This window comes from Notolepis coatsorum (genome assembly GCF_963971535.1).
Source record: "Notolepis coatsorum genome assembly, chromosome: 5".
NCBI lineage: Eukaryota > Metazoa > Chordata > Actinopteri > Aulopiformes > Paralepididae > Notolepis > Notolepis coatsorum.
The window spans coordinates 147,395,393-147,418,979 of NC_140169.1; the positions used below are offsets into that span (position 1 = coordinate 147,395,393).

The window sequence follows — 23,587 nt, forward strand, 5'->3', positions numbered from 1 at the left end:
ACACGGTAGAGACGCCCGCTACACGGTAGAGACGCCCTCCTACACGGTAGAGACGCCCTCCTACACGGTAGAGACGCCCTCCTACACGGTAGAGACGCCCTCCTACACGGTAGAGACGCCCGCTACACGGTAGAGACGCCCGCTACACGGTAGAGACGCCCTCCTACACGGTAGAGACGCCCTCCTACACGGTAGACACGCCCTCCTACACGGTAGAGACGCCCTCCTACACGGTAGAGACGCCCTCCTACACGGTAGAGACGCCCGCTACACGGTAGAGACGCCCGCTACACGGTAGAGACGCCCTCCTACACGGTAGACACGCCCTCCTACACGGTAGAGACGCCCTCCCATACGGTAGAGACGCCCTCCTACACGGTAGAGACGCCACACGGTAGAGACGCCCTCCCACACGGTAGAGACGCCCTCCTACACGGTAGACACGCCCTCCTACATGGTAGACACGCCCTCCCACACGGTAGAGACGCCCTCCTACACGGTAGAGACGCCCTCCCACACGGTAGAGACGCCCTCCTACACGGTAGAGACGCCCTCCCACACGGTAGAGACGCCCTCCTACACGGTAGAGACGCTACACGGTAGAGACGCCCTCCTACACGGTAGACACGCCCTCCTACACGGTAGAGACGCCCTCCTACACGGTAGAGACGCCCTCCCACGCGGTAGAGACGCCCTCCTACACGGTAGAGACGCCCTCCCACACGGTAGACACGCCCTCCCACACAGTAGAGACGCCCTCCTACACGGTAGAGACGCCCTCCTACACGGTAGAGACGCCCTCCCACACGGTAGAGACGCCCTCCTACACGGTAGAGACGCCCTCCTACACGGTAGACACGCCCTCCTACACGGTAGAGACGCTACACGGTAGACAGCCCTCCTACGCGGTAGACACGCCCTCCTACACGGTAGACACGCCCTCCTACACGGTAGAGACGCCCTCCTACACGGTAGAGACGCCCTCCTACACGGTAGAGACGCCACCCTCCTACACGGTAGAGACGCCCTCCTACACGGTAGAGACGCCCTCCTACACGGTAGAGACGCCCTCCTACACGGTAGACACGCCCTCCTACACGGTAGAGACGCCCTCCTACACGGTAGACACGCCCTCCTACACGGTAGACACGCCCTCCTACACGGTAGAGACGCCCTCCTACACGGTAGACACGCCCTCCTACACGGTAGAGACGCCCTCCTACACGGTAGAGACGCCCTCCTACACGGTAGAGACGCCACACGGTAGAGACGCCCTCCTACACGGTAGAGACGCCCTCCTACACGGTAGAGACGCCCTCCTACACGGTAGAGACGCCCTCCTACACGGTAGAGACGCCCTCCTACACGGTAGAGACGCCCTCCTACACGGTAGAGACGCCCTCCTACACGGTAGAGACGCCCTCCTACACGGTAGAGACGCCCTCCTACACGGTAGAGACGCCCGCTACACGGTAGAGACGCCCTCCTACACGGTAGAGACGCCCTCCTACACGGTAGACACGCCCTCCTACACGGTAGAGACGCCCTCCTACACGGTAGAGACGCCCTCCTACACGGTAGAGACGCCCTCCTACACGGTAGACACGCCCGCTACACGGTAGAGACGCCCTCCTACACGGTAGAGACGCCCTCCTACACGGTAGACACGCCCTCCTACACGGTAGAGACGCCCTCCTACACGGTAGAGACGCCCTCCCACACGGTAGAGACGCCCTCCTACACGGTAGAGACGCTACACGGTAGAGACGCCCTCCTACACGGTAGACACGGCCTCCTACACGGTAGAGACGCCCTCCTACACGGTAGAGACGCCCTCCTACACGGTAGAGACGCCCTCCCACACGGTAGACACGCCCTCCCACACGGTAGAGACGCCCTCCTACACGGTAGAGACGCCCTCCTACACGGTAGAGACGCCCTCCCACACGGTAGAGACGCCCTCCTACACGGTAGAGACGCCCTCCCACACGGTAGATACGCCCTCCTACACGGTAGAGACGCTACACGGTAGACGCCCTCCTACACGGTAGACACGCCCTCCTACACGGTAGAGACGCCCTCCTACACGGTAGAGACGCCCTCCTACACGGTAGAGACGCCCTCCTACACGGTAGAGACGCCCTCCTACACGGTAGAGACGCCCTCCTACACGGTAGACACGCCCTCCTACACGGTAGAGACGCTACACGGTAGACACGCCCTCCTACGCGGTAGACACGCCCTCCTACACGGTAGACACGCCCTCCTACACGGTAGAGACGCCCTCCTACACGGTAGAGACGCCCTCCTACACGGTAGAGACGCCACCCTCCTACACGGTAGAGACGCCCTCCTACACGGTAGAGACGCCCTCCTACACGGTAGAGACGCCCTCCTACACGGTAGACACGCCCTCCTACACGGTAGAGACGCCCTCCTACACGGTAGACACGCCCTCCTACACGGTAGACACGCCCTCCTACACGGTAGAGACGCCCTCCTACACGGTAGACACGCCCTCCTACACGGTAGAGACGCCCTCCTACACGGTAGAGACGCCCTCCTACACGGTAGAGACGCCCTCCTACACGGTAGAGACGCCCTCCTACACGGTAGAGACGCCCTCCTACACGGTAGAGACGCCCTCCTACACGGTAGAGACGCCCGCTACACGGTAGAGACGCCCTCCTACACGGTAGAGACGCCCTCCTACACGGTAGACACGCCCTCCTACACGGTAGAGACGCCCTCCTACACGGTAGAGACGCCCTCCTACACGGTAGAGACGCCCGCTACACGGTAGAGACGCCCTCCTACACGGTAGAGACGCCCTCCTACACGGTAGAGACGCCCTCCTACACGGTAGACACGCCCGCTACACGGTAGAGACGCCCTCCTACACGGTAGAGACGCCCTCCTACACGGTAGACACGCCCTCCTACACGGTAGAGACGCCCTCCTACACGGTAGAGACGCCCTCCCACACGGTAGAGACGCCCTCCTACACGGTAGAGACGCCCTCCTACACGGTAGAGACGCCCTCCCACACGGTAGAGACGCCCTCCTACACGGTAGAGACGCCACACGGTAGAGACGCCCTCCCACACGGTAGAGACGCCCTCCTACACGGTAGACACGCCCTCCTACATGGTAGACACGCCCTCCCACACGGTAGAGACGCCCTCCTACACGGTAGAGACGCCCTCCCACACGGTAGAGACGCCCTCCTACACGGTAGAGACGCCCTCCTACACGGTAGAGACGCCCTCCCACACGGTAGAGACGCCCTCCTACACGGTAGAGACGCTACACGGTAGAGACGCCCTCCTACACGGTAGACACGGCCTCCTACACGGTAGAGACGCCCTCCTACACGGTAGAGACGCCCTCCCACACGGTAGAGACGCCCTCCTACACGGTAGAGACGCCCTCCCACACGGTAGACACGCCCTCCCACACGGTAGAGACGCCCTCCTACACGGTAGAGACGCCCTCCTACACGGTAGAGACGCCCTCCCACACGGTAGAGACGCCCTCCTACACGGTAGAGACGCCCTCCCACACGGTAGATACGCCCTCCTACACGGTAGAGACGCTACACGGTAGACGCCCTCCTACACGGTAGACACGCCCTCCTACACGGTAGAGACGCCCTCCTACACGGTAGAGACGCCCTCCTACACGGTAGACACGCCCTCCTACACGGTAGAGACGCTACACGGTAGACACGCCCTCCTACGCGGTAGACACGCCCTCCTACACGGTAGACACGCCCTCCTACACGGTAGACACGCCCTCCTACACGGTAGACACGCCCTCCTACACGGTAGAGACGCCCTCCTACACGGTAGAGACGCCACCCTCCTACACGGTAGAGACGCCCTCCTACACGGTAGAGACGCCCTCCTACACGGTAGACACGCCCTCCTACACGGTAGACACGCCCTCCTACACGGTAGACACGCCCTCCTACACGGTAGAGACGCCCTCCTACACGGTAGACACGCCCTCCTACACGGTAGAGACGCCCTCCTACACGGTAGAGACGCCACACGGTAGAGACGCCACCCTTCTACACGGTAGAGACGCCCTCCTACACGGTAGAGACGCCCTCCCACACGGTAGAGACGCCCTCCTACACGGTAGAGACGCTACACGGTAGAGACGCCACACGGTAGAGACGCTCTCCTACACGGTAGAGACGCCACCCTCCTACACGGTAGAGACGCCACACGGTAGAGACGCCACCCTCCCACACGGTAGAGACGCCCTCCTACACGGTAGAGACGCCCTCCCACACGGTAGATACGCCCTCCTACACGGTAGAGACGCTACACGGTAGAGACGCCCTCCTACACGGTAGACACGCCCTCCTACACGGTAGAGACGCCCTCCTACACGGTAGAGACGCCCTCCTACACGGTAGACACGCCCTCCTACACGGTAGAGACGCTACACGGTAGACACGCCCTCCTACGCGGTAGACACGCCCTCCTACACGGTAGACACGCCCTCCTACACGGTAGAGACGCCCTCCTACACGGTAGAGACGCCCTCCTACACGGTAGAGACGCCCTCCTACGCGGTAGAGACGCCACCCTCCTACACGGTAGAGACGCCCTCCTACACGGTAGAGACGCCCTCCTACACGGTAGAGACGCCCTCCTACACGGTAGAGACGCCACCCTCCTACACGGTAGAGACGCCACACGGTAGAGACGCCACCCTCCTACACGGTAGAGACGCCACACGGTAGAGACGCCCTCCTACACGGTAGAGACGCCCTCCTACGCGGTAGAGACGCCACCCTCCTACACGGTAGAGACGCCCTCCTACACGGTAGAGACGCCCTCCTACACGGTAGAGACGCCCTCCTACACGGTAGAGACGCCACCCTCCTACACGGTAGAGACGCCACACGGTAGAGACGCCACCCTCCTACGCGGTAGAGACGCCACACGGTAGAGACGCCCTCCTACACGGTAGAGACGCCACCCTCCTACACGGTAGAGACGCCACCCTCCTACACGGTAGAGACGCCACACGGTAGAGACGCCACCCTCCTACACGGTAGAGACGCCCTCCTACACGGTAGAGACGCCCTCCTACACGGTAGAGACGCCCTCCTACACGGTAGAGACGCCCTCCTACACGGTAGAGACGCCACACGGTAGAGACGCCACCCTCCTACACGGTAGAGACGCCACACGGTAGAGACGCCCTCCTACACGGTAGAGACGCCCTCCTACACGGTAGAGACGCCCTCCTACACGGTAGAGACGCCCTCCTACACGGTAGACACGCCCTCCTACACGGTAGACACGCCCTCCTACACGGTAGAGACGCCCTCCTACACGGTAGAGAGGCCCTCCCACACGGTAGAGACGCCCTCCTACACGGTAGACGCCCTCCTACACGGTAGAGACGCCCTCCTACACGGTAGACGCCCTCCTACACGGTAGAGACGCCCTCCTACACGGTAGAGACGCTACACGGTAGACACGCCCTCCTACACGGTAGACACGCCCTCCTACACGGTAGAGACGCCCTCCTACACGGTAGAGACGCCCTCCTACACGGTAGAGACGCTACACGGTAGAGACGCCCTCCTACACGGTAGACACACGCCCTCCTACACGGTAGAGACGCCCTCCTACACGGTAGAGACGCTACACAGTAGAGACGCCACACGGTAGAGACGCCCTCCTACACGGTAGAGACGCCCTCCCACACGGTAGAGACGCCCTCCTACACGGTAGAGACGCCACACGGTAAAGACGCCACCCTACACGGTAGAGACGCCACCCTACACGGTAGAGACGCCCTCCTACACGGTAGAGACGCCCTCCTACACGGTAGAGACGCCCTCCTACACGGTAGAGACGCCCTCCTACACGGTAGAGACGCCCTCCTACACGGTAGAGACGCCCTCCTACACGGTAGAGACGCCACCCTACACGGTAGAGACGCCCTCCTACACGGTAGAGACGCCACCCTCCTACACGGTAGAGACGCCCTCCTACACGGTAGAGACGCCACACGGTAGAGACGCCCGCTACGGCGCTACACGGTAGGGATGGGTTAGTCGTGCCCGTCTCTCTCCACATTAGATTTTCATGTCAGAGTCGAAAAATATATATAATTATTATTATTATACATTCTTTTTTTTGTGTGAAGCAAACCATTCTTATTTAATACATTTTTATATTTAGAGGCAGCCTAATTGATCTAAATTAAAGATGCACATGCTACCGTTTGTTAGTTTATTCAAACCGGCCAATGCAATGCTGTTATTAGAGGCTACGGTGGTGAATGGTGTCATTTTGATTTATTGTCGGTCAGCTGAGCCGATCATCAGCGTTCTGAAGGATTATCTGAAGTGCCTATTTATGTGAAATACCCTTTGATTTTAATGATCCATTCTATTGGCAGCGCTGTGGGTCTGCACGGTGTACGTTCTCGGCCAACCCTTGTCGCCCGAGTGCTGTTGAGAACAATGCAGCTTCCGCCACCGGGAGAGACAAGAAAGTCTTCTTTTATCCTTCGTCTTTCCCCAAGTATCTCCGAAGCACTGCTAGATAAAATAAGAGGTACCTGGTAGTAGATACCATCATTTAACCAATAAGACCTAAACTGTAGCTATAGGGTCTGGTAGAATTCTAAGACAAAATCTTTAGGGAAAGAAATCCCCAAGAAAAAGGCACCATTACTTTGCAACATTACTGATTACAGAAGTCGAATTTCCAATCCCTGTTCCAGACAGACTGAACATTAATGTGGAACGCCCTATACGCAAAATCGTGAAGGAATGTGAATCCCTACCCTCCTTCAAAACCGCTCTCAAAGAGCACCTACGGGTGGCTACAATTAGAAACTGGCCCCTGTAAGTGTCCAAATCCCCCCCCCCCCCCCCCCCCACCACCACCACCAATGTACAGTCTCTTCCCCTTCGGATGTATATATTTTTTATGATCACAGTTCTGTATGTCGTGTATGTCGTGTATGTCATAAACGTCACTATGAATTAGGGCTGGGCGATAAAACGATAACGATAACTATCGCGATAAATTATTTCCTCGAAATAAACATGAAACGTGGTCGCAAAGTTTCGATATATCGATTTTCCAAGCTTGGATATGAGCACACGCACTAACAACCAATCAGTGAAGGAGATGGCCGAGAGCGAAGGAGACCCGGAAGGAGACCCAGAGGTAGGACTCACTCAACAACAAGGCTTGCTAGGCTAATTAGCTTGCACGGCGCTGTTTTATATATTTACGTGCCGAGTATGTGTGTGGCGTGAATTCTGAGGCCACGTTTATAGTAGTGTGGGGTATACAGTGGACGCCGTTTCAATATATTGTGGCGGAAGAGAGTATTTTAGTGTCATATTTAGCACATTGTCATGGAATACACGCTTAGAAACAACAGGCTGGCTAGGATAACTAGCTTGCACGGCGCTGTTTTATATATTTACGTGCCGAGTATGTGTGTGGCGTGAATTCTGAGGCCACGTTTATAGTAGTGTGGGGTATACAGTGGACGTCGTTTCAATATATTGTGGCGGAAGAGAGTATTTTAGTGTCATATTTATTACATTGTCATGAGATACTCCGCTTGTCGGCTAACTGCTAACGTGCGCGGACTGATGACGACATCAACTCGACTCGAGACATTCGCAGCAGCATAAGAAGTTAATTAAACTTGACAGACATTATATCGACGATAATTATCGATATCGAATTATATGAAAATAATTTTATAATTTTATCGCAATAACGTTTTTGGTCATATCGCCCAGCCCTACTATGAATTGAAAATGGGGGACCCCGATGTAAACAAGACGAAAGTCTTTCTCTGGTCTGCATCCTCTCTTAGCAGTTTGTTTTGTATTGAGCCGTACTGTATTGTACCCATCCCATTCTGCAATCTGTTAACCCTTTCACTGCTGCACTACCAAAACGGTTAACCCTTTCACTGCGACAATACACAGGTTAACCCTTTCACTGCCACACTACAGCCGGTTAACCCTTTACTATCACACAACCGACGGGTTAACCTTCTGTCGTGTGGCAGTGAAAGGGTTAATAAAGTTTTCAATCAATCAAAGTGTTGTATGTGTGTGTGTGTGTAAAGGTGGGTGCTCACTCGTGGGGGTCTGGCGCTTGTCTGCCGAGTCTGTCGTTGAAGCCCTGTCCGGAGCCCCCCTGGAGCCCCCCCTCGGAGCCCTGTCCCTGGAGATGACTCAGCCGCGCCTGGAAGCCTGGGAGACACAGCGGGGGGAGTCAGTTAGGATCTTATCTCAACTGATTGATCGTTAAAATGATTATTCATTTGATTAATTTAAAAAAGGACATATGTGCCAGATAGCTCCCACTGGAGAAAGGCTTCACCTAAAAGATCAAATTACTAACAATTAAGAAAACGACACAATGAAGCGCAACCTCGCTTTCCACGTGTTCTTCTTCATGTCAATATTATTTGTAAACTTCACTATTTAATCATCTTCAAATATTCCAGGATTGGTATCGAGACTAATACATATGTTTAGGACTTTTCTTTAATGGTACATGTTCCTGCCAAAGGACTAATAGCTAAACCCAGACAGGGTGTTATATTACCTCTACACTTCTGCTTTGTCCTTGTGTGTGTGTGTGTGTGCAGTGGTTGCCCCCTAGTGGTCATCTGTGAAATCACAACATTATGCTATTACTTCAATGGACTAGAAATCAAGAAGTCTTTCTCTATCCAAAAAAAAAAGAGTGTAGTTTAACATTTAAAATCGTACTACCTAAAAGATAGAAAAAATTATAAATAAATAAAATAAGGTTAAAAAACAATTATCTTTTTCTAAACCTTCCCTGAACGTTCCCCATCTATAGTTCCTCAGGTCTGTATTTGTCTATTAGCGCTTCTTTGTTTATACATTTTTGAACTGTACAATGTTATTGCACTGTTTTGTTTCCACTTCCATTCCATAAAGCGACCCCACAAACTGAAACCCACATGCTTTTGGGCATTTTAGCAGCAACATGCAGCGTGTCCAAGTGTCCGTGAGCAAGACACTGAGCCCCTAACTGCTCCCGGTGAGCGGGTCGGCACCTCGCGTGGTCGCCTCCAGAGGCAGAAGTTGTAAAGCAATTTGGAAAAAAGAGAGCTATATAAAATGCAGTAAATTTTTTTTAATTTTTTTTTAAGATACATTTTTTCGTGTTTATCGCTTTATTCTACTGGGCAGTCCAGTAGAGAGAGAGAGAGAGAGAGAGAGAGGTGAAACGGGAGACAGAGTGGGGGGGAAAACATTCGACAAATAACAACGGGTTCGGGAATCGAACCCGGGTCGGCCGTGCCGCAACTCAGCGCGTTGTGTGGTTCGCCACTGGGGGGCGCCCAAATGCAGTCCATTTTAATTAAGAGTGGCGCAGACGTAACTTTATGTTTGATGATATGGGCGAGAAAAGTTATTTGATTTGGTCATCGTGGCTCACAGCCAAATGCGTTAAGAGTGTCTGTTGGCAGTGTGTGTGTCAGGACTACTCTCCTCACTGTGATGCTAATAATTATTTAATCTCTTTCAGTAAACAACATTGTATAGACAGTTATATCCACCTTGTCCTCCTGCACTAGCCTCTCCCTCCCTGCCTCTCTCTCTCTCCCTCCCTGCCTCTCTCTCTCTCCCTCCCTGCCTCTCTCCCTCCCTGCCTCTCTCTCTCTCCCTCCCTGCCTCTCTCTCTCCCAGAACAAGCAGGAACTGAAGACAGTAGAGGCAGAACAAGCAGGAAGTGAAGACAGTAGAGGCAGAACAAGCAGGAACTGAAGACAGTAGAGGCAGAACAAGCAGGAAGTGAAGACAGTAGAGGCAGAACAAGCAGGAAGTGAAGACAGTAGAGGCAGAACAAGCAGGAAGTGAAGACAGTAGAGGCAGAACAAGCAGGAACTGAAGACAGTAGAGGCAGAACAAGCAGGAAGTGAAGACAGTAGAGGCAGAACAAGCAGGAAGTGAAGACAGTAGAGGCAGAACAAGCAGGAAGTGAAGACAGTAGAGGCAGAACAAGCAGGAAGTGAAGACAGTAGAGGCAGAACAAGCAGGAAGTGAAGACAGTAGAGGCAGAACAAGCAGGAAGTGAAGACAGTAGAGGCAGAACAAGCAGGAACTGAAGACAGTAGAGGCAGAACAAGCAGGAAGTGAAGACAGTAGAGACAGAACAAGCAGGAAGTGAAGACAGTAGAGGCAGAACAAGCAGGAAGTGAAGACAGTAGAGGCAGAACAAGCAGGAAGTGAAGACAGTAGAGGCAGAACAAGCAGGAAGTGAAGACAGTAGAGGCAGAACAAGCAGGAACTGAATACAGTAGAGGCAGAACAAGCAGGAACTGAAGACAATAGAGGCAGAACAAGCAGGAAGTGAAGACAGTAGAGGCAGAACAAGCAGGAAGTGAAGACAGTAGAGGCAGAACAAGCAGGAACTGAAGACAGTAGAGACAGAACAAGCAGGAACTGAAGACAGTAGAGGCAGAACAAGCAGGAACTGAAGACAGTAGAGGCAGAACAAGCAGGAACTGAAGACAGTAGAGGCAGAACAAGCAGGAACTGAAGACAGTAGAGGCAGAACAAGCAGGAAGTGAAGACAGTAGAGGCAGAACAAGCAGGAAGTGAAGACAGTAGAGGCAGAACAAGCAGGAACTGAAGACAGTAGAGGCAGAACAAGCAGGAAGTGAAGACAGTAGAGGCAGAACAAGCAGGAAGTGAAGACAGTAGAGGCAGAACAAGCAGGAAGTGAAGACAGTAGAGGCAGAACAAGCAGGAAGTGAAGACAGTAGAGGCAGAACAAGCAGGAAGTGAAGACAGTAGAGGCAGAACAAGCAGGAAGTGAAGACAGTAGAGGCAGAACAAGCAGGAAGTGAAGACAGTAGAGGCAGAACAAACAGGAAGTGAAGACAGTAGCGGCAGGACAAACAGGAAGTGAAGACAGTAGAGACAGAACAAGCAGGAAGTGAAGACAGTAGCGGCAGAACAAACAGGAAGTGAAGACAGTAGCGGCAGAACAAGCAGGAAGTGAAGACAGTAGAGGCAGAACAAGCAGGAAGTGAAGACAGTAGAGGCAGAACAAACAGGAAGTGAAGACAGTAGAGGCAGAACAAGCAGGAAGTGAAGACAGTAGAGGCAGAACAAACAGGAAGTGAAGACAGTAGAGGCAGAACAAACAGGAACTGAAGACAGTAGAGGCAGAACAAACAGGAAGTGAAGACAGTAGAGGCAGAACAAGCAGGAAGTGAAGACAGTAGAGGCAGAACAAACAGGAAGTGAAGACAGTAGCGGCAGGACAAACAGGAAGTGAAGACAGTAGAGACAGAACAAGCAGGAAGTGAAGACAGTAGCGGCAGAACAAACAGGAAGTGAAGACAGTAGCGGCAGAACAAGCAGGAAGTGAAGACAGTAGAGGCAGAACAAGCAGGAAGTGAAGACAGTAGCGGCAGGACAAACAGGAAGTGAAGACAGTAGCGGCAGGACAAACAGGAAGTGAAGACAGTAGAGACAGAACAAGCAGGAAGTGAAGACAGTAGAGGCAGAACAAACAGGAACTGAAGACAGTAGAGGCAGAACAAGCAGGAAGTGAAGACAGTAGAGACAGAACAAGCAGGAAGTGAAGACAGTAGAGGCAGAACAAACAGGAAGTGAAGACAGTAGAGGCAGAACAAACAGGAAGTGAAGACAGTAGAGGCAGAACAAGCAGGAAGTGAAGACAGTAGAGGCAGAACAAGCAGGAAGTGAAGACAGTAGAGGCAGAACAAGCAGGAAGTGAAGACAGTAGAGGCAGAACAAGCAGGAAGTGAAGACAGTAGAGGCAGAACAAGCAGGAACTGAAGACAGTAGCGGCAGAACAAGCAGGAAGTGAAGACAGTAGAGGCAGAACAAGCAGGAAGTGAAGACAGTAGAGGCAGAACAAGCAGGAAGTGAAGACAGTAGAGGCAGAACAAGCAGGAAGTGAAGACAGTAGAGGCAGAACAAGCAGGAAGTGAAGACAGTAGAGGCAGAACAAGCAGGAAGTGAAGACAGTAGAGGCAGAACAAGCAGGAAGTGAAGACAGTAGAGGCAGAACAAGCAGGAACTGAAGACAGTAGAGGCAGAACAAGCAGGAACTGAAGACAGTAGAGGCAGAACAAGCAGGAACTGAAGACAGTAGAGGCAGAACAAGCAGGAAGTGAAGACAGTAGAGGCAGAACAAACAGGAACTGAAGACAGTAGAGACAGAACAAGCAGGAACTGAAGACAGTAGAGGCAGAACAAGCAGGAAGTGAAGACAGTAGAGGCAGAACAAACAGGAAGTGAAGACAGTAGAGGCAGAACAAGCAGGAAGTGAAGACAGTAGAGGCAGGACAAACAGGAAGTGAAGACAGTAGCGGCAGAACAAGCAGGAAGTGAAGACAGTAGCGGCAGAACAAGCAGGAAGTGAAGACAGTAGAGGCAGAACAAGCAGGAAGTGAAGACAGTAGAGGCAGAACAAGCAGGAACTGAAGACAGTAGAGGCAGAACAAGCAGGAAGTGAAGACAGTAGAGGCAGAACAAGCAGGAAGTGAAGACAGTAGAGGCAGAACAAGCAGGAACTGAAGACAGTAGAGGCAGAACAAGCAGGAAGTGAAGACAGTAGAGGCAGAACAAGCAGGAACTGAAGACAGTAGAGGCAGAACAAGCAGGAAGTGAAGACAGTAGAGGCAGAACAAGCAGGAACTGAAGACAGTAGAGGCAGAACAAGCAGGAAGTGAAGACAGTAGAGGCAGAACAAACAGGAAGTGAAGACAGTAGAGGCAGAACAAGCAGGAAGTGAAGACAGTAGAGGCAGAACAAGCAGGAAGTGAAGACAGTAGAGGCAGAACAAGCAGGAACTGAAGACAGTAGAGGCAGAACAAGCAGGAAGTGAAGACAGTAGAGGCAGAACAAGCAGGAAGTGAAGACAGTAGAGGCAGAACAAGCAGGAAGTGAAGACAGTAGAGACAGAACAAACAGGAACTGAAGACAGTAGAGGCAGAACAAGCAGGAAGTGAAGACAGTAGAGGCAGAACAAGCAGGAAGTGAAGACAGTAGAGGCAGAACAAGCAGGAACTGAAGACAGTAGAGGCAGAACAAGCAGGAACTGAAGACAGTAGAGGCAGAACAAGCAGGAAGTGAAGACAGTAGAGGCAGAACAAACAGGAACTGAAGACAGTAGAGGCAGAACAAGCAGGAACTGAAGACAGTAGAGGCAGAACAAGCAGGAAGTGAAGACAGTAGAGGCAGAACAAGCAGGAACTGAAGACAGTAGAGGCAGAACAAGCAGGAAGTGAAGACAGTAGAGGCAGAACAAGCAGGAAGTGAAGACAGTAGAGGCAGAACAAGCAGGAAGTGAAGACAGTAGAGGCAGAACAAGCAGGAACTGAAGACAGTAAAGGCAGAACAAGCAGGAAGTGAAGACAGTAGAGGCAGAACAAGCAGGAACTGAAGACAGTAGAGACAGAACAAGCAGGAAGTGAAGACAGTAGAGGCAGAACAAGCAGGAACTGAAGACAGTAGAGGCAGAACAAGCAGGAACTGAAGACAGTAGAGACAGAACAAGCAGGAAGTGAAGACAGTAGAGGCAGAACAAGGAGGAAGTGAAGACAGTAGAGACAGAACAAGCAGGAAGTGAAGACAGTAGAGGCAGAACAAGCAGGAACTGAAGACAGTAGAGACAGAACAAGCAGGAAGTGAAGACAGTAGAGGCAGAACAAGCAGGAAGTGAAGACAGTAGAGGCAGAACAAGCAGGAACTGGACAGTAGAGACAGAACAAGCAGGAAGTGAAGAGAGTAGAGGCAGAACAAGCAGGAACTGAAGACAGTAGAGGCAGAACAAGCAGGAAGTGAAGACAGTAGAGGCAGAACAAGCAGGAACTGAAGACAGTAAAGGCAGAACAAGCAGGAAGTGAAGACAGTAGAGGCAGAACAAGCAGGAAGTGAAGACAGTAGAGGCAGAACAAGCAGGAAGTGAAGACAGTAGAGGCAGAACAAGCAGGAACTGAAGACAGTAAAGGCAGAACAAACAGGAACTGAAGACAGTAAAGGCAGAACAAGCAGGAACTGAAGACAGTAGAGGCAGAACAAGCAGGAAGTGAAGACAGTAGAGGCAGAACAAGCAGGAACTGAAGACAGTAGAGGCAGAACAAGCAGGAACTGAAGACAGTAGAGGCAGAACAAGCAGGAACTGAAGACAGTAGAGGCAGAACAAGCAGGAAGTGAAGACAGTAGAGGCAGAACAAGCAGGAACTGAAGACAGTAGAGGCAGAACAAGCAGGAAGTGAAGACAGTAGAGGCAGAACAAGCAGGAACTGAAGACAGTAGAGGCAGAACAAGCAGGAAGTGAAGACAGTAGAGGCAGAACAAGCAGGAAGCGAAGACAGTAGAGGCAGAACAAGCAGGAAGTGAAGACAGTAGAGGCAGAACAAGCAGGAACTGAAGACAATAGAGGCAGAACAAGCAGGAAGCGAAGACAGTAGAGGCAGAACAAGCAGGAACTGAAGACAGTAAAGGCAGAACAAGCAGGAACTGAAGACAGTAGAGGCAGAACAAGCAGGAAGTGAAGACAGTAGAGGCAGAACAAGCAGGAAGTAAGAGCCGGCAACTGCACCTCCTCATCCATCACGCTCAACATAGGGGCCCCCCAGGGCTGTGTTCTGAGCCCCCTCCTCTACTCCCTGTACACACATGACTGCGTAGCACAGCGGAACAACAACACCATCATCAAATTTGCTGATGACACAGTAGTGGTGGGCCTGATCTCTGCCAACGACGAAAGGGCCTACCTGGAAGAGGTAGAGAACCTGTCACAGTGGTGTCAGGAGAACTGCCTCTCCCTGAACGTCAGCAAAACAAAAGAGATGATTGTGGACTTCAGGAGGTCGGGGGTCAAGGACTACAGCCCCCTCAGCATCGACGGGGCACCAGTTGAGAGAGTGAACAGTTTCAAGTACCTCGGAGCCCACATATCCGAGGACTTGACATGGACCACACACATTGACAGTGTTGTGAAGAAGGCACGACAACGCCTCTACTTCCTCAGGCGCCTAAGGAAGTTCCAAGTCAGTCAGAAGATCCTTAGGAACTTCTACTCATGTACAATAGAGAGCATCCTGACCGGCAACATCACCTCCTGGTTTGGGAATAGCACTGCACAAGACCGTAGCAGACTACAAAGAGTGACACGTTCAGCCGAACGCACAATTAGAGGGGGGCTTCCCACCCTCCAGAACATTTACAACAAGCGGTGCAAGGGGAAGGCTAAGAGAATTATTAAGGACTCGAGCCACCCGAACAACTGCCTCTTTGAACTGCTGCCGTCAGGCAAGCGATACCGGAGTCTTATGGCGAGCACAGAAAGACTCAGAAGGAGCTTCTATCCCCAGGCCATCAGGCTGCTAAACGAAAATAATCGCTAAACGAACAATAATCACAGAACAAGCAGGAACTGAAGACAGTAGAGGCAGAACAAGCAGGAAGTGAAGACAGTAGAGGCAGAACAAGCAGGAAGTGAAGACAGTAGAGGCAGAACAAGCAGGAAGTGAAGACAGTAGAGGCAGAACAAGCAGGAAGTGAAGACAGTAGAGGCAGAACAAGCAGGAACTGAAGACAGTAGAGGCAGAACAAGCAGGAAGTGAAGACAGTAGAGGCAGAACAAGCAGGAAGTGAAGACAGTAGAGGCAGAACAAGCAGGAAGTGAAGACAGTAGAGGCAGAACAAGCAGGAAGTGAAGACAGTAGAGGCAGAACAAGCAGGAAGTGAAGACAGTAGAGGCAGAACAAGCAGGAACTGAAGACCGTAGAGGCAGAACAAGCAGGACCTGAAGACAGTAGAGGCAGAACAAGCAGGAAGTGAAGACAGTAGAGGCAGAACAAGCAGGAAGTGAAGACAGTAGAGGCAGAACAAGCAGGAAGTGAAGACAGTAGAGGCAGAACAAGCAGGAAGTGAAGACAGTAGAGGCAGAACAAGCAGGAAGTGAAGACAGTAGAGGCAGAAGAAGCAGGAACTGAAGACAGTAGAGGCAGAAGAAGCAGGACGTGAAGACAGTAGCAGTAGAGGCAGAACAAGCAGGAAGTGAAGACAGTAGAGGCAGAACAAGCAGGAACTGAAGACAGTAGAGGCAGAACAAGCAGGAAGTGAAGACAGTAGAGGCAGAACAAGCAGGAAGTGAAGACAGTAGAGGCAGAGGCCTGGCTGGCAGAACATCACCAAGGACAAAACCCAGTGTCTGACGATGTCTATGGGTTCCAGACTTCAGGCTGTCATTTATTGCAAAGGATTTGCAACCAAGTATTAAAAGTGACAATTAGATTTATGATTGTTAGTTTGTCCAATTACTTTTGGTCCCTTAAAAAAAAGAGGGGGGGGGGGGGGCACATGTTGTAATTCCTAATTTAATTTCCTGCACTGTGCACCTGATTTGGATGTAAATACCCTCCCACAGACATTCCAAAATGAAATGCAAGGACTTTCAAGTACTTTTCCAAGCACAATTGTTCATTTTAAAAGGGCATTTAAAATGATACAATTCACTTTTATTCACGTTTTTTTATTTTTATTTTTTTATATTTATGGCGTAAAACCAATTTCCGACAATTAGTTACACTTTAGATTAAAAAAAAAAGTATACTTCTTGATTCAGAACTATTTTATCATGGATGAACAAAACTTTCAATGCGAATGGTTGATTTGAATTTCAATGACTTTTTAAGCACCTTGTTAAAGAATGGGCTGTTTTCAAGGAATTCCAGGCCTTGACTTTTTCTTTCTCACACACACACACACACACACATAGCCTTCACTCATATCCCTACGTCATTACCAATATCTCTCTGTTCACCACATCTATAACTCATATCGCTGCTGTCGGGACAAAACCTCATAACTCCAAAAACCCAACTTTTCAGCAGATGAAAAAAACTAACACAGATTTGAGGGTGAATAGAGTTAGGAGGTTTAGACAGATGATCGGTTTAATGCTTTCCCATTGTTTAAACTTTGTAAAACCCACACACACATATGGAGGATGATCTACGGAGTTGATTTATATAATAAATTTGTTTTTCAAAAAATGGAGTTATGAGGTTTTGTCCCGACAGCAGCGATATGTAGGTCAATGCTCCAATTATTTGTAGGGTTGGGTATCGAACTCCGTTACTTTTATGGGTACCGACCGAATTACGTCGGTACTACAGAGTACCGATTCGCGTTATATCAAATCGGTGCCACATTTCGGTACCCAAGATCCGCCCATTTAGAAAATAATCAGAATTCAAAAGACGTGCAATTGTCATTTCACAATAGACGCAGACCAGCGCGGACCTTCAATTTTAGAAGCTATGACATCTAGCTCTACAGCCCTGCGTTCTACAGCCCTGTGACGACTCCTCTCGCGACTCACGCCGCTTCTGTGTGCAGTGAAAACTCCGCGAGCGAGGGGTCCAATGCGCCTAACATGCTTTGCATCCTCGCCACTCCTTTATGCCCACGTCGCGGTAAAAACCGTAACTAACATTAGCTGCTAACGCTAACTAAGCTAACCCTGGAAACAAATCAGTTTAGTTTTCACGGAGTTCCAATAGTGAGGAAAGGTGGGGGGGGGGGGGGCGTCTCTCTCTCCCTCTAAAATCATAAGCCATTCTCCCTTTCTCTTTGGAAAGACCAGATGAGGTCAGAGGAGTTTGACAGTATTTACTGAGGATGGCCAGATAATGTTGATATTTAAACTTAAAAAATAATAACTAAGTGGCGCAGTGGGCAAGGCGCTCGCCACTAACGCAGGAGATGCTGGTATCGAGCCCAGCTCTCGGCGTTGCTACCGGCTTGGCCGGCCGTCATACTAACACAATTGGCAGTGTTAGGGGGTGGGAAAGCTGGTGGGTGGGGATTGGACGTTGTGGACAGCGACTCCTACAGGTCGGTTGGGTGACGCCGGTACGGCGGAAACAGGAAGTGTCGGGGCAGCGTGAGCCTCCCACGCGTTACTCCTCGCCACTGAGAGTCTGCGCTGTCTGGTGAAAAGACGCGACAGGCTGCCTCCTCGTGTACCGGAGGGGACACGTGATGCAAGGCTTCTATCCTCACTACAGCCAACCAGTGGGAGGCATAGTCTAGCAACGTTCAAGACAGGGGAGGGAAGAATTGGAAATATGAAATTGGGATGGGAGAAAAATCGAAAAATTAGGAGAAAGTGGATAAAGAAATAATAATAATAATAACCCATAATAAATGTATACATGATCATGCAACATTAACAAATGGTTGTAGGAACGGTTTGGGAGAGGGAGGTAGGGAGGGGTTTTAGTTTGTGTGTTGTGATAACAATGTTGAAATTGAGAAGTTTAGACTTTAGTTTAGTTTTACAACTGAATAAAAAAATGTGTTATTACAGAGAGAGTAAAGTACAGAAAAAAGGTACCATCTGGTACCGGTATCGATTCCCAGGTACCGGCAACTTGAGCATGGCGGGGAATGACGAGTTCCGGCGTTTTCGGCAGTTAAAGTGTTAACATGCTTTATATCCTCGCCATTACTATATGCCAGTCGAGGTTAAAAACCTTTAACTAACGTTAGCTGCTAACTAAGCTAAGCTAGCTCACAGGCACAGGAGAAATCAGTTTCATGGAGTTCTAATAGTGAGGAAAGGGGAGGTCTCCCTCTCTCTGTACGTTAAATGATGATGATCAATGACATAGCCAACATTTACACTATAAAAACAAACTTGATAATAAATATTTCACTTCATTAGCAAAAATATTGTAAAATCATTAAGTCTCCCATAAGCTATTCTCCCTCTTGTGTGTGTGTGTGCATACATTTACTATATGCTACTATTTTTCACATGGATTAGGCTAATTAGCTTTAACAATCCTGATTCCTGAGCCTATTTGATTCAAAAGGAAGATATTGATTTAAATATGTATATAGCCTAGCCTATATATAAAAAATGCATTTTAATCGTATCTCCTGTGCTGGCACAAGCACTACCATAGCGTGGAGTGGAGAGATAAAACACAATACATATAATAATTCATGGGAATATACAAAAAAGCTATTTATGGCCGGTAATAGGCTGGTCGTTTTTTAAATCTAAAGCTAAAAAGGATGAGGATACTCATTGAACATTTTGAAATATTCAATTGAAATAATTTTTCTGGTAAATTAATGGTTAATCGACTAATCGATAAAATAATCAACTGATTCACAAACGCAAGAGACACTGGTATCGAATCCAGCTGTCAGCGTTGCTTCCGGCTTGGCCGGCCGTCATACTGGCTCGATTGGCAGAGTCAGCAGGAGGGAAGCCAGTGGGTGGGTCTGGGTCGTTGTGGACAGCGACTCCTACAGTTCGGTCGGGGCGCCTGCACAGCAAGGGAAGGATCTAGGAGAGGTAGTGTTACCTTCCACACGTTACACTCTCCCAGTGAGAGTCCGTGCTGCCAGGTGAAAAGAAGTGGTGGGCTGGGTACACATGTGTCGGAGGAAGCATGTGATAGTCTCCGCCCTCCCAGACCGACGGTAGGGGGTAGAGTGCGCAACGACCAGGAAGGGGAGTGGGAATTGGCATAACGACTAACATTGGGAGGGGAGAAAAACGGAAAAAGGAGGAAAAGGATCATAAAAAAAAATGAATAATAATCAACTGATTAATCGATAACAAGTGAATGACAGCCCTAGAAACTGAGCCAAATAGAAACATTAATGACTGAGAATGTCATAGATACACATGATAAACAGAAAGTAATCATAATTGAGAGCCGAAAATGTAATTCCCATTAGGTGTAGGGGGTTGAGGTGTGGGGGGGGGGCCGTTATAGAACACGGACGTCAGACCCAAAAAGGGTTTAGAACCACTGGTCTACAATTGTTGAATTATGTGATTGTGTTTTTCTTTATGATGAATGATTTCTGTGTGTGTGTGTAGTACCTCTGTGTGTGTGTGTGTGTGTGTGTGTGTGTGTGTGTGTGTGTGTGTGTGTGTGTGTGTGTGTGTGTGTGTAGTACCTCTGTGTGTGTGTGTAGTACCTCTGTGTGTGTGTGTGTGTGTGTGTGTGTGTGTGTGTGTGTGTGTGTGTGTGTGTGTGTGTGTGTGTGTGTGTGTGTGTGTGTAGTACCTCTCTGTATGTGTGTGTGTGTGTGTGTGTGTGTAGTACCTCTCTGTATGTGTGTGTGTGTGTGTAGTACCTCGCTGTGTGTGTGTGTGTGTGTGTGTATGTGTAGTACCTCTCTGTGTGTGTGTGTGTGTGTGTGTAGTACATCTGTGTGTGTGTGTGTAGTACCTCTGTGTGTGTGTGTGTATAGTACCTTTGTGTGTGTAGTACCTCTGTGTGTGTGTGTGTGTGTGTGTGTGTGTGTGTAGTACCTCCGTGTGTGTGTGTAGTACCTCTCTGTGTGTGTAGTACCTCTCTGTGTGTGTGTGTGTAGTACCTCTGTGTGTGTAGTACCTCTGTGTGTGTGTGTGTGTGTGTGTGTGTAGTACCTCTGTGTGTGTGTAGTACCTCTGTGTGTGTAGTACCTCTCTGTGTGTGTGTAGTACCTCTGTGTGTGTGTGTGTAGTACCTCTGTGTGTGTGTAGTACCTCTGTGTGTGTGTGTGTGTGTGTGTGTGTGTAGTACCTCTCTGTGTGTGTGTGTGTGTGTGTGTGTGTGTGTGTGTGTGTGTGTGTGTGTGTGTGTGTGTGTGTGTGTAGTACCTCTGTGTGTGTGTATAGTACCTCTCTGTGTGTGTGTGTGTGTGTGTGTGTGTAGTACCTCTCTGTGTGTGTGTGTGTGTGTGTGTAGTACCTCTGTGTGTGTGCGTGTAGTACCTCGGTGTGTGTGTGTGTGTGTAGTACCTCTGTGTGTGTGTGTAGTACCTCTCTGTGTGTGTGTGTGTGTGTGTGTGTGGGTGTAGTACCTCTGTGTGTGTGTGTAGTACCTCTGTGTGTGTGTGTGTGTGTGTGTGTGTGTGTGTGTGTGTGTGTGTGTAGTACATCTGTGTGTGTGTGTGTGTGTGTGTGTGTGTGTGTGTGTAGTACCTCTGTGTGTGTGTGTAGTACCTCTCTGTGTGTGTGTGTGTAGTACATCTGTGTGTGTGTGTGTAGTACCTCTCTGTGTGTGTGTGTGTGTGTGTGTAGTACCTCTGTGTGTGTGTGTGTAGTACCTCTGTGTGTGTGTGTGTGTAGTACATCTGCGTGTGTGTGTGTGTGTAGTACATCTGCGTGTGTGTGTGTGTGTAGTACATCTGCGTGTGTGTGTGTGTAGTACATCTGCGTGTGTGTGTGCGTGTGTAGTACCTCTGTTTGTGTGTGTGTGTGTGTAGTACATCTGCGTGTGTGTGTGTGTAGTACCTCTGTGTGTGTGTAGTACCTCTGTCTGTGTGTGTGTGTGTGTGTGTAGTACCTCTCTGTGTGTGTGTGTGTGTGTGTGTGTGTGTGTGTGTGTGTGTAGTACCTCTCTGTGTGTGTGTGTGTGTAGTACATCTGCGTGTGTGTGTAGTAACTCGGTGTGTGTGTGTGTGTAGTACCTCTGTGTGTGTGTGTAGTAACTCGGTGTGTGTGTGTGTAGTACCTCTGTGTGTGTGTGTGTATGTGTGTGTGTAGTACCTCTGTGTGTGTGTGTAGTACCTCTGTGTGTGTGTGTGTGTGTGTGTGTGTGTGTAGTACCTCTGTGTGTGTGTGTGTGTGTGTGTGTGTGTGTGTGTGTGTGTGCGTGCAGTACCTCTCTGGGCCACCGGGCTCATCAGGGGGAAGGACCCCGTCAGGATGCTGTTGAAGACGGGGTCCACCAGCTCAAGCTCCTCCCCCCCCGCCTCCCTCTCCCACCACGGCACCACCCCCGCCACCCCGCACGCCCCCCCGGGCCCAGAGAGGGAGCCCGGCTCGCCGTCGTAGAACCAGTCGCTCTGCTCGTCGTCGCCTGGGGGAGGGAGGGGAGGGAGGGAGGGAGGGAGGGGTGGGAGGGAGGGAGGGAGGGAGGGAGGGAGGGAGGGAGGGGTGGGAGGGAGGAGGAGGGAGGGAGGGAGGGAGCGAGGGGAGGGAGGGAGGGAGTGAGGGAGGGATGGGAGGGAGGGGAGGGGAGGGGAGGGGAGGGGGGGGGAGGGAGGGAGCGAGGGAGGGAGGGAGGGAGGGAGCGAGGGAGGGATGGGAGGGGAGGGGAGGGGAGGGGAGGGGAGGGGAGGGGGGGAGGGAGGGAGCGAGGGGAGGGAGGGAGGGAGGGAGGGGGAGGGAGGGAGGGGAGGGGAGGGGAGGGGAGGGAGGGAGGGAGGGAGTGAGGGAGGGAGGGAGCGAGGGAGGGAGGGAGGGAGGGAGGGAGGGAGGGAGGGGAGGGGAGGGGAGGGGGGAGGGAGGGAGGGAGGGAGGGAGGGAGGGAGGGAGGGGAGGGAGGGAGGGGAGGGAGGGAGGGAGGGAGGGAGGGAGGGAGGGAGGGGAGGGAGGGAGGGAGGGAGGGAGGAGGAGGGAGGGAGGGAGGGAGGGGAGGGAGGGAGGGAGGGAGGGGAGCGAGGGGAGGGAGGGAGGGAGGAGGGAGGGATGGGAGGAGGGAGGGAGGGAGGGAGGGAGGGAGGGAGGGAGGGAGGGGAGGGAGGGGAGGGAGGGAGGGAGGGAGGGGGGAGGGAGGGAGGGAGGGAGGAGGAGGGAGGGAGGAGGGAGGGAGGGAGGGAGGGAGGGAGGGAGGGAGGGAGAGGGAGGGAGGGAGGGAGGGAGGGAGGGAGGGAGGGAGGGATGGGAGGGAGGGAGGGAGGGAGGGAGGGAGGGAGGGAGGGAGGGAGGGAGGGTGGGAGGGGAGGGAGGGAGGGAGGGAGGGAGGGAGGGGAGGGAGGGGTGGGAGGGAGGGGAGGGAGGGAGGGAGGGAGGGAGGGAGGGAGGGAGGGAGGGAGAGATTTGGTGTTAAAAGATTATTTAACACTGGAGTTAAGATTCAAGAGTTTTATTCATCACATACATACTGTACCAGGGCATACAGTGAAATGCGGTTGGCCATGCCCACTTCGACTGGAGTTAAGATTCAAGAGTTTTATTCATCACATACATACTGTACCAGGGCATACAGTGAAATGCGGTTGGCCATGCCCACTTCGATTGTGCAATAAAAACAATAGTAATAATAATAATAATAAGATAACTAGAACAGACATGGTAAAATAGACATGTTAATAAATCGCTTAAAGGCACTGGATCCTATGTACACTCCTATACAATGTGCAGTTTTTCTTTTATGTTCCTATGCTATACTTGCTGTTACTAACTATACTATGCAACAATCACAACAAGACTATTATTTTCTTAGTGTCCTTTTCCTTCCTTTAAAGTGTCCTTTCTTGTGTGTTTAATGTGACCTGTGGTGCGTTTGTGTGTGCGGAATGTTGTGTATGTGTATGTGTGTGCTTGTGTGCGGAGAGATCAGTGTTAAGATTTCATAGAAAAGTTTTCATGCCTTCGAGCGACATTGTACTTATTTTATGCCTATTCTTAAGTCTGCATGTTTACATTGCACTACTTTTATACCTATTCTTATGTCTGCAATTTATGCATTGTTTTTTATTCTGTCAATTGTGTGCTGATTTTATGCCTATGTTCATTGTATA

The 23,587-nt window shown here is 51.1% G+C and overlaps 1 protein-coding gene across 3 annotated transcripts in view; it reads right to left on the reverse strand.

The window, feature by feature from the left end:
* The window catches only part of gpatch2 (G patch domain containing 2), a 70,152-nt gene that overhangs the window by 21,450 nt on the left and 25,115 nt on the right, over nt 1–23,587 (reverse strand). For all 3 annotated transcript variants that reach the window (XR_014619724.1, XM_084315043.1, XM_084315042.1), the window contains exons 5-6: nt 21,724–21,921; nt 8,149–8,263 (exon numbers count right to left, since the gene is read on the reverse strand). Coding sequence is in view for 2 of the 3 variants with exons in the window: in XM_084315043.1 (XP_084171169.1) it covers nt 8,149–8,263; nt 21,724–21,921 (313 nt within the window). In the remaining variant the exon portion in view is untranslated. The remainder of the gene's footprint in view (nt 1–8,148; nt 8,264–21,723; nt 21,922–23,587) is intronic.